This window comes from Typha latifolia, chromosome 6 (genome assembly GCF_019914945.1).
Source record: "Typha latifolia isolate L0001 chromosome 6, TyphaL0001v2, whole genome shotgun sequence".
NCBI classification, from domain to species: Eukaryota; Viridiplantae; Streptophyta; class Magnoliopsida; order Poales; family Typhaceae; genus Typha; species Typha latifolia.
The window spans coordinates 264,529-275,531 of NC_133091.1; the positions used below are offsets into that span (position 1 = coordinate 264,529).

The 11,003-nt window shown below is 40.8% G+C and overlaps 2 protein-coding genes across 6 annotated transcripts; both read right to left on the reverse strand.

Moving 5' to 3' along the window:
• Positions 1-11: 11 nt before the first annotated feature.
• Positions 12-4,944, reverse strand: LOC140790082 (phosphatidylinositol:ceramide inositolphosphotransferase-like). Of its 5 annotated transcripts, none has more exons than XM_073140005.1 (12): positions 4,623-4,944; positions 4,453-4,542; positions 3,427-3,513; positions 3,260-3,328; positions 1,956-2,036; positions 1,807-1,878; positions 1,648-1,708; positions 1,461-1,563; positions 1,191-1,286; positions 1,068-1,114; positions 865-984; positions 12-466 (listed from the first exon to the last, which is right to left on the reverse strand). In XM_073140005.1, the coding sequence occupies exons 1-12, from the start codon at positions 4,653-4,655 to the stop codon at positions 381-383; spliced, it is 945 nt and encodes a 314-aa protein (XP_072996106.1). In that variant the 5' UTR covers positions 4,656-4,944; the 3' UTR covers positions 12-380. The 5 variants fall into 5 exon arrangements, with proteins under 5 accessions (XP_072996106.1, XP_072996102.1, XP_072996103.1 ...); XM_073140001.1 differs by having other exon boundaries at positions 12-459; positions 860-984; positions 4,453-4,551; positions 4,623-4,937; XM_073140002.1 differs by having other exon boundaries at positions 12-459; positions 860-984; positions 4,623-4,935.
• Positions 4,945-7,477: 2,533 nt separating this feature from the next.
• LOC140790721 (uncharacterized) lies at positions 7,478-9,963 on the reverse strand. The gene is made up of 5 exons (XM_073140927.1): positions 9,363-9,963; positions 8,951-9,289; positions 8,566-8,857; positions 8,365-8,472; positions 7,478-8,269 (listed from the first exon to the last, which is right to left on the reverse strand). Exons 1-5 carry the CDS (start codon positions 9,636-9,638, stop codon positions 8,139-8,141), a joined length of 1,146 nt encoding a protein of 381 aa, XP_072997028.1. The 5' UTR covers positions 9,639-9,963; the 3' UTR covers positions 7,478-8,138.
• Positions 9,964-11,003: the final 1,040 nt, after the last annotated feature.

The window sequence follows — 11,003 nt, forward strand, 5'->3', positions numbered from 1 at the left end:
AAGTATGACAATTGTAACATAATCCCTCTAAACAGAGAGATACCACTATCTTTACAAGAAAATTGTCTCGCTATGTAAAAAGATTAAAGATTAAATTACAGAGGAGAATAGATCAAACTACGTAATAAATTTCCCCAGAATACATCCAACTCCTTTGATTCAATGACACTGAACGAGGCAGCCTAGAGAAATCTAAACGAATAGAGGTAAACCATACTTTTGAAGAGGCAAACTTTTACAGGTCAAAGCCATAGTTCTTGTACTTTACAGTTGGAAACTATGCAACCATGCCTTCTATGGGCTTAGGCTGAAGAGATATAAGGCAACTGCATCCCGGGGGTAGATTCTCCTCAAAGAATAAAGCAACCTGCATCCTTCGTCTATGTAGCATCTCTCCCTTCATCAGAGCAGATGTAATTCGGATCATCTGTGTGATTCCCATTCATTTGAGTTCTGTCTCTGGAATGTGAAAAGGAAGATCAGTTCTCAGCGAATCATGATGGTTTTATTTAGCAAAAGGAAAATAAAGAACATCAGAGAATTAATAGTCTATGCATAAACACCTTAACCTTATGGTAAGGTCATATCATCATACTCGCATAAGGGTCATAGTAAACCTAAGGCATCATCAACTCTGTGTCAAGTGCCTCTGTTATAGTCATTGAAAGGAATACAATGTCTATTGACTGGAGCTAACCAGCAATAGAGCAAGCTAGTGAAAACCAACTTGAAGAAATATGGAGAACAGCTCCTAATGAGTTCAACTAGAGCAAACAAGGGCTTACAGAAACAACAGATTGCTGCTAACTATGCTAGAAGCACAAATAAATTGAAACTACTATAGATGGATGCTCCTGACCCGATCAGCAGTATCCACAGAATTTCTGCTTAATAGTTTGTGAACCTCTTCTTCAGATCTACCACCATTTTCCTTGACACTCATTGGAAGCAAAGGCAACGACCCAGTTGTTCGATCAGGCATTTCTGCAGAAGGAGAAAATTGATAAGTGTAATAAAATATAAAGTGAATCATGATAGAAGTGACACTTCGTATAAAAAATTCCTACCTGGTAATTTCTTGTCGACAAAAAACACCACTAAGTTCACGGTATACCTGCATAGAAGATGAATCATAAGACAAGAAGATGCTGCAAGAAATAAGGCTACTGTAATGGAGTAGTTCACTTTACCAAGCAACAAAAACATCGACAGTGTAATGCTTGCGAGAAGCTATTATAAGCAAACTCTGAATTATAGCTAACAACCACCCAAGGAGTTTGATAACCCTGCAAGATATGATAAGAACTGTACTAACACAATATCTGACATAGCAGTCAGCTAAAGCATGCACGGGCATACTCACTCAATGTGAGCATCACATTCCAAAGCATAATGAATATATCACTCCAATCAAAGAAGCCTGATCATATTCATTGTTGAGGAAAAGCCCATATCTGTACCTTTTAGAGCCATATTTCTGGTATGTAATGACAAAAACAAGAGTGAATATCATGTGGGATGAAAATATCAGATCACCACAACCATATATAACTCCATGGGGAACTGCAAACAGAGTACAAGAGAAAATCTAGATATCAGGGTAAAGCTTAACTCAAGAAATGTGAAACTAAGAAAACCGAAGCCTACAATTAATGAGAAGCACTTCAAGTACACTATCTGGTGGTGGTAGCCTTGCAAGCTTTGAACCCTGCACAAAATGCCAAAGGTATATCTCACTGCTATGTCTTTACAAGTTCTTCATGGTTACAGAAGATGTGCTATTTGTTTTTCAATCGACCATTTTACCTCACGACAATGATAGTTTGGACCAGGAAGTTGGGTAGCATAGAATGTAAATATCCGTAGAGCCTGAGAAGTCTGCAGGAAGATATTCAACTTCAGATCACTAAATGGCCAAACATGAAATGAAAAGGCAAACAGATATTTGCACTTACAATTAAAAAAGCCAACACCCTGTGCCAGATTAGAACAGTGTAGTACCGTTTGCTATGACAAAAGAAAGGATGAAGTGTCCACTGCAATAGAAAAGAAGCCATGTAAATTCATATTTGGCAAACGATCTGAACAAGGAACCAAAAGAATAGGGCTTCCACCACAGGCCCCATGAAAAAGAGGAAGAGGAAAAGAGAAGGAGAGGGGGAGCTTCCACCACCGATGACACTCTCCTCATCAAGCCATCGCCATGGTGTTCCTATCCTCTCTGATTGGTGCCGTAGATGGAGGTTGAAGACACTGGGATTATGGCAAACAGCAAATGGATCAAAAATAAAAAGGATATGATTTGTGGATCTTTTTATTTTTGACTTGTTTGCTGTTTTCCCTAACCCCATCGTTTTCGACCTCCATCTAGGGAACTGATGAGAGAGGAAAGGAGCACGACAGTGATGGCAACGAGGAAAGAGGAAGCAAATGTCTTTGCAGCGATGCTCTCTGCCATTAATAGCCTCCTCCAACTGCATCGCAACTATAGATCGCTACTAGAAGGTGAGAGGAGGGGCTGTCATACAGCACCCCTCATGACGATTGGCACAACAAAGCAAGGCCAAATGTTGACCAGCTTAAATTACTTCTATAAGTATAGTCATCTCTCATACTACCGTATCATATTTTCTTCCAATCTATAATTCCAGATGTCTAGTAAGTTTTGGCATTCACACTAAAAAAAATTATCATCACAGCTCTGTTCTCAACAGAGTATCCTGAGCATCAAAGCCCTCTCCCAAGTCTCAACAATACAAGGTCAGCTAGAGACAACTCACTCTTTATGGCTCCAAAGAAGAACTCGCCATTTTTCAAAATACAACCTGGCATCAAGAAATGGTCCCTAAAATTCACTTTGAACACCTGACACTGTTCCTATATTTCACTGATCAGCGGAATTAAAGTATCCCTGAAACTATGTATGTATCCAGCGTGGAGACATGCTGCAAATTCTACTCATCAATATATTGAAGAAAGCCATTGAAAAGAAGTACACGACTTAACAGTAGGAGAATGAAGACAATTCTGCTGAGGTTTCCTACAAGTAGATCATCCACTAACAGAGAATCGTGAGAAGAATTACTTTACACATGTTAAAATTTAAAATTCAAAAGCGCTTCACTAGTCTGAAAGGTAGGAAGATAGAAAGATATTTTTGAAAAGACGACTAGTCCAATAAGCACTAATAAAAAGGCACGCGATATATTCTACAACTTTTACAGAAAATAATCACTAAGCATGAGTGAGAGATCTATACCAACACGAAGCCCAAAAAGGTGAAAGAGAATAAACTCTCACTGACATAGCCTCTTTCTTTTCCAAGCTCCTAAAATTGAAAACAGACAGATGATTAGCATGTCATTTCAAAATAAAACAACGTTTCTTCTTCCATGGAAAGCAATGAATAATATAACCAAAGCATACCGACAGGATCATGAACCCCATATCTTGGAGAGTTGGTCTAGGTTGATGTAAATAGTGGACTCCTCGAGTAGCCAATCCGTGAATATACTAGTTATTGACAAACGATGGTATAAGCCTTCAAAAAATAATTCACAACTTTATCAACAACAAAACAGACATGTGAAACACTGATATCAGTTATGATATTCTTCTATGATTCTTTTAATCATTGGTGATACAGGAAGCTAGCCACAGAACTATTCTATGTCCAACCAAAAGAGGATTGACAGACTGAACAATTGATAAATTAAGCAAGAACATAACGAGAAAGCATTTTTGACCACAAACTCAAAGGCATACCAAGAAACTCACAGGTGCCTCTACTTTAGATTCTGAAAGTAGCAGACGTGCCATACTTTGAAAAAGATTTGCTGATCAGACATCATAGAATGTAAGGAAGTCGTAAAAGGAATTATTTGTTCTAATTTATGGGAACCACAAGCTTATGTTCATAACTCACCAGATTACTATCTTAGAGATCATATTTCTCAAAGTTAGGGCCGTTTGTTCCGCAAATATCTTGCTATCTAGTTAAAATAGCTTGAAAAATCAAACCAACAAACTGTCAAAAGCTAAGATATTTTAATAGTTTCACTTGGCAATTTTCCTTTTTTCAAACCCAAAAAAAAAAAATCTTTTTAAATGATTCCAGAAGACATCACATGCAGGATATGCCAAATTCAGGTGGCAACTAAATTTCCTCGTGAAAAAAAGGAATCAAACTTCAACTTCCTGGCTGATTAATCGTATTTAAGTGAGAAAAATAAAATTTTGAAGACTTAAGTTAGAGAACATTACCCTACAAGAAACAGTGGAATGTGTACGACTTCGTAATATTGATTAGCAAATTAGCAAGACCTCAACTATAACATTGTCAATAAGAAAATATTTATTAGGACATTACTGCACGAAAGCAACTTGAATCGCCTAGTGCAGTGTTAGTGACATCCAAGTTTTAAACTTCCTTAATGTGATGATACAGAGTACCTGAAAGACGAGCCCCGCGAGCAGAAGCTTCCATTTCTCCAAAAGTACTTGAGCCTCCACCGACATCTCCATGGAAACCCTCCTCCGTAGCTGTATCCACTGCAATAAAGATCACGCCAAGCATTCCAAGGGCTAAAACTCCTAATCGATGAGAAGAGGAGAAGAATAACCTTGGAAGCCTCACGGGCAATGTAAAGTGTCATAGTGGCTGCTACCAGGAGAAATCACTTCCATACTCTTTTAAAGCTCAACCTTTGAATTTCCACATCGCTCAAGGCGGTGGGCAGATACAAAATCCTAATCCATTTAGGGTTCGAGAATTTCGATTGAATTGGATTAAAATTTTCCGCGGGGTGGACTCCGATCGCCGCCGGTAATAAGAGTTGGAAACCGGAACGGCGACAAGAGACCGGGGGGGGGGAGACGGGAGAAGAAATAAGAGAAAAGCCGGGGCTAATACATTCAACGTTAACGTTTTGGCCCTTGCGTAACGTAACCAAGGGCTAAACTGCATATTACTATTTTAAACTAATATTCATTATATCATTAAATATCATTAAAATTATATTATGTTAATTATCAAAATTAATAACTTTCAATTCAAAATAACTAGAATTAAAACCACAGAAGTAATAGAAATAATAAAATAAAGTTAATTGGTTGGACCAGATTTTTTTTTAAAAAAAAAAGCAGTCAATTTGGATTATTATCCCTTGGTAGCATTACCTTATTCGCCAGATTTGTAGAATCATCGGAGCAACACATAAAAAATAAAGATTTTATGATCAAATATACACACTCAAATATCAAAATGAGCTAAAGCTTTTAACATATTAAAAGATCTTGGGTTCGCTGAGTCGAATCAAGTTATCATTGATATTTTCGTTTCAATAGTAATAATCTCAGGCTATGATATTCAAACGACACTTTCAGACATTCGAACACCATGGCTCCGTTGAATAATAATGTTTTTTGATTTTAGCCTTCGAATGTCTACTACCCCCCATTAAAGAATACATGCTCTTGAATTTTAGTGTTCCAACGCTATAACTCACTAACTACTCTTGAGTTTATTGTTCGAACGGCCACTACCCACATTTGAATGCCACATCTCTCATCAAAGAATATATGCTCTCGAGTCTAATGACATTTAAATATGTGAAAATCAGCCATTTAAAATAATTAAAAATTATCATTTTTTTCCCATCTTCTTTTTCCTCTAGCCTCCCTCCATATATTCTCTCTTGTTCTACATATCTCTTAATTTTTTTGATCTAGACTGCCGTCCTCTTCAAGGACGTCGCCCTCTCTCTCTCTTCATTTGAGGCACCTCTTTAGACTCGTAGGACCGTCCCTTCTTCCCTCCCATTCCCTTCTTATTTTCTCAAATCCACTATCCCTTCTTATTTTCTCAAATCCACTATTACCATCCTCATCACCACCATACAGCAATCCGTCCACAGTTGTTACTACCATCCATTCACCACCTAATACACTAGTCAAGGACAGAATAATTATCTAATTATATTAGAGAACATTAAAAAGTTAATTAACTAATTAGCTCCACAAAAGTGCCATCACTCACTTTCTCTTCCTTTCCTTTTATTAAAAGTAATTTTTTTAAAAATATTGAGAAAATTTGTTTATAATTTGACATAGCAGGAGTTATCATATAGGCTACCAAAAGAGGAGATAAAAAAAGCATACGAAAAGAAGACAGGCAATATTTTTGTCGATTTATCTCTTTCTTTTTTTCTTAAGGGTATGAAAGTGATATATAGAGATTGGGAGAATAGTTAGTGGGTTTTGGAGTGCTTCGGTTTGGGCCGGCAATTTTCGGTTGGATGCCGAGTCAGCCGCCCCAACTCCCTCACTCACTCCACTCCTCAGTCTTCTTCACCCCACGTTTCGACTTTCACTTTTTACCCACTTTAAATTGCCTCCCACTTTTGAAAATAAATAGCGGAGAGGCAATCTATGGCTCATGGGCTTGGGCCACATGTTTGGGCCGAACAAAGATGCCTACAGGAGCGTGGCCGAATGGCAATAATTGAACGGCCATGTATATACCTATCTATCAAATATAACCAACATCTAGTAGGAGACTGTATGAGAGGAGCAGAGACGGGAGGGGGGGGGGGGGGGGGATAATAATTGAAGCACACAAGAGAGGGACAATCTAATCAAGTCAAGCCAACATATAAATATAAATAATAGTCTTGCGTTACACCTAACGTAACAAGAGGCCCATTTCATTCATGAATCATGAATCATGAATCATGAATCATGAATCATGAATCATGAATCATGATGCTGCTTCCCTTCGGGGACCAATAACTCCCCAAACAATAGCATGACGTCCATGATCCATCCACATGGGTGGGCCTCAGACAGGTATCACGACCTTTTCACGGATCTCGACGCCCAACCCGGCTTTTCCACACACATATACATACATACAGGGTGAGGGAGAACGTGCACACCACTCAACCCAAACCCATCACCGACATTAATATATATATATATATATATATATATGTACATACGCAAAAGTTTGGCCTTCCCCCGAATTTAATTATTCATCGCCCCTACCACTTACTAGAGTAGTGATTCGTGAAGCAAAGCAGAGCAGAGCAGAGGCAAAGCAGAGCGTCTACTACTTTGATGGAGCATCTCATTGTAGTTTAATATTAGCTCAAGAGGTCAAAAGTTTGACTTGGTTAGAGCATCGAGAAACGGCAATAATAAAGACCCAAAAGAACAACTAAACAAACAATGAAAACGGGGGCGTACGGCACAAAGACGACCCTTGACGCCTAAGCAAACCACCCTTCCTACCTTTAAAAGGAAGGATAGGGTAGAGAGATGAGAGATTTGTTATTGTATATGAAAAAGATGAGACATCTCTTTCCTGTCTTTTAAAAAGAAAATAGAGCGAGACATCATCTCACTCACGCCCGACACAAAACACAGATTCCATATCGAGCAAAAGAAGCTCCGAGCAAAAGATACCAACAATAAAATATGCGAAGCAAAGAGAGAGAGAGAGAGGATACCCACTCTGACGTTTTCACTATTAAACCCCTTTCCAATCCAAAATATTACAAGCTGTGGTTAATGGTACAATACAAACCGACACCGACTACACTTTCTATAGGCCCTTCTATTCATTTCCAAGCAAACAAAAAGAGATATAAAAGAAAACGACAAACCCAAAAAAAAAACCAAGATTACAGATGCTTATTTCTCGAGCCCATAATCTAATTTATATGCTCGATTCCTTTTGCCAACAACACAAAAAAAAAAAAAAAAAAAAGGCTGCAGGAAGAAAGAATTAAGGTGGGTCTTGGACCTCTTGGTAGAGTCCCAAGGCGAATTAAAGATCTGGGAACTTGAGCTTCTTATTACAAAATCACCCTTGCCTAATCCTTTCTCCAAAGCATTATCATCTTATTATTTTCTTGCTTCCTAATCTTTCTCTTGCCACCTCTCCCTCCCATGTAAAATAAACAGTGGACATTCACTCACACCTTGCTTACCCTTAAACCAATATCATCAAATCGCTATCTCAGAACAACCAAAACCTACTGCTACTAATACTAATAATAATACGGCTGCTTTCACTTCTAACCTAAGGAACTAACTACTAGTTAAGCAAACCACCAAGTTAGTAAGAGAGGGTAGAATTAGTAGGTCCACTCTTGAGGGAGACTAATCTCCTGATGGCTCGACACTGCCTGCGGCTGTGGGCGGCGGAGGAGATTGTTGCGCTTCTGGTGTGCTGCAAGCACAGCGTTACTCCGGCCAAGTAGAACATCTAAAGATTAGGATAACAAAAAAATTAATTTGATTAACAAACTCCTAATACATGTGCTGCTACTAATCTTAGAGAAGATTTAAAGAGAAGCATACCACGGTCAAGAATAAAGCCTCCAGGATAGCGACGATGAGCATCCAAATCGTCCAAGTTTAAGTTCAAAGCCTGGACAACTCTGGCCGGCAGGAGAACAGTGGAACAAGCTACAAATAATAACCCGGCAAATATTAATAAGCGAAATGAACGAACTACAGGTAGCTAAAAACATAGAGAAAAGAATACGTAAAGGTAATTACTTGGTTTTTTACGGGGCACCGTTGGGGTTCCGGTACTTCGAGGTAAGAAGACCCCAGTTCCGGCGGATTCCCTTTTAGCGCCGGACGTGAGGAAGACGGCCCTCATACCGGATCCGGTTTGCTGGGGTTTGGATAGCGGAGGCCAGGCGGAGGGAGACAAACCGAGAGGACGGCTACTTCGTCCATCTCCTTCTCCGCTTTTTGCCCGGCTTTGCCTTCCCCATGGCGCAGAAGAGGGCTGCTTCTGCTGCTGCTGCTGCTGGATCAACTGTTGCTGCCTCAGATGGTAAAACTGCACCAAGAACGAAGGTAACCGTTTTTTTCTTTACAACAAAGACAAAAGAGGGGAAGATGAGGACAAGAGGTGAAAACGAAGAAGACCCACTTGAGCTGCTTGCATCTGGCGCTGGGTATGGACGGGATTGGAGAAGAAGCCGACGTTGGGGTTATTGGGTGGCACGGAAATCGGCGGGGGAGAGGGTTTTCTTGGTGGGCCCAGGAGGCCCTGGAAGCTTGAATGAATTCCTTGGTCTTCCATCCGGATACGCATGACTTGCCCTGCCGCCTCGGAGAGGAGATCCCATGAGTTGTCCTTTTGGTTCTCTAATGGGGACGAAGGCGGAGAGGACACTTGAGACGGACCGTTCGGGCTCTCGTGGCCAGAGGAAGATAACCATTTCATGGGGCATAGCGTCGACTGGGGCGAGCTCGCCATAGCGTTAGCCTTTAATACGCATCAAGATTAGACTATTTTCGTTAACAGAGAACGAAAACAATCAGATATAACAAGGGCAAACCTTTGTGTTTTCTCCGGCGAAGTCGGCGGTGTCATCCTTCTCGTCGTCGAGGAGGAAAGAGCGAGTCATCTGGCGAGTTAAACCGGCCATGTACTCCTCCTCGTCGCTCTCCGTCTCGGTCACGGATTCCACCGGCGAGTCCAGGCTGGACACGAACCTGAACGCCCCAGGCGGCCCGATTCCTCCAGCCACGGACTTGTCGTTCTCGAGGAAGAGGTCATCGGCAAGGAACTCGGAAGGTAGCCAGAACTCTCCTTCCTCAAATTCCTTCTCCATCCCTACGCAGAATCCGAGAGAGAAAGATATAGAGAGAGATGGGGGGGGGGGGGAGGGGGTGGGGTAGTTAAAAAATAAGAGAGGAAAGGAAGAGGAGAGGGTTGGGGATTTTTGCTGGTTGGAGAAGAAACTATAATAAGCCCACAACCCCTTCTCTCTGGAACCCACTCTCACACACTTGGGCCCCTCAACAAAAGCCAAGATTTGCGAGAGAATAGAAGGACACAGGACGGTTTTTATTATATGTCTCTTCCTCTTCCTCTCTTCTATTGCAAGGAGAGAGAGAGAGAGGAATGTATTATGTATATGAACGGCGAGCAATAACGGAGCAGTGTGAGAGAAAAGAGGCCTTATATCGGCTACAAGATTGAGAGGATAAGTATAATATTTCTAAAATTTAAGGAGAAATTTTACAAATTGAAATATTAAAAAAGAACACGTAGCCCTCCCTACAGTGGTTGAAGTATACACTTGTCCTCGTATCTGACCTACCTGCCATCCGCTACCATTCTACACACTCCACTCTCTCTATTTATATTCCTAATAAATATAAATAGCGTCAAGTTTTGAAAAACCAAGGCATCTTAGCGATGGGTCGATGTCTCGCTTACCATTGGCCTTCCCTTACTAACTAGCCAACAACAAACATTGCTTCACCATTCTTAATTCTAGTAGCTTAAACCACCATCCTTCTCAAATTTAGTTAAAGCACTGGCAGTTGGGAAGGGTTAGCTCAACAAATTGTGAGTAAAAATAGAAATCATATGCCACCTTACATAAGTACGACATCAAAGGTAATTAATTATAACTTAATGAAAGTGGGAAATTTTAATAAACTGGTGTATTAACTACGGTAAAAGTGGCGGCCATTCCAAGACAAAACCCACCGAGTTACCCCCCCCACCACCACTGTTAACGATGGAACACCGAGTGGTAAAGTTACCACCCGAACATTAGCTCGGTCAAAGGTCAGGTTAGCAACAGAGCGGTGAGCGCACCTCACCTCCTCCTCGTTCATGGAATCTAGAATCTGGAATCGATGACGTGTCGCTTAGCAGGGATTCTCCCGACGCAACCGTCGCCGTCTTTCACGATCATCATTCGCCTTCCCGCTACCTCGCTGTTGGCTGTTCCATATTTCCAACCCCTGACGTTTTTGTCGCACTCGTGACGCCGTCTCATTTAACGATCGTCAGTCACTTGTTGACGGCGCCTGTCTTTTCTCCAAAAGTAGCCCTTCCCCTACCTGCCGGCGACTCATGATGCGGGCCCCACCCTATCATCCCGGATAAAACTCAGCCCCCACGTCCACCAAAAAAACTAACTATTTTTCTGAATCAATAGTACTATTAGAGAAACATAATA

Excerpts from the sequence above, each read along its gene's own strand:
- LOC140790082 (XM_073140005.1), bottom strand. The coding sequence starts at position 4,655 with ATGACACTTTACATTGCCCGTGAGGCTTCCAAG. Across the intron at positions 1,709-1,806 it reads CAAACTATCATTGTCGTGAG|GGTTCAAAGCTTGCAAGGCT; the intron begins GTAAAATGGTCG and ends CATTTTGTGCAG. Across the intron at positions 985-1,067 it reads TGTCGACAAGAAATTACCAG|AAATGCCTGATCGAACAACT; the intron begins GTAGGAATTTTT and ends CTCCTTCTGCAG.
- LOC140790721 (XM_073140927.1), bottom strand. The coding sequence starts at position 9,638 with ATGGAGAAGGAATTTGAGGAAGGAGAGTTCTGGCTACCTTCCGAGTTC. Across the intron at positions 8,858-8,950 it reads GCCAGATGCAAGCAGCTCAA|TTTTACCATCTGAGGCAGCA; the intron begins GTGGGTCTTCTT and ends TTCTTGGTGCAG. Across the intron at positions 8,473-8,565 it reads GGTGCCCCGTAAAAAACCAA|CTTGTTCCACTGTTCTCCTG; the intron begins GTAATTACCTTT and ends TATTATTTGTAG.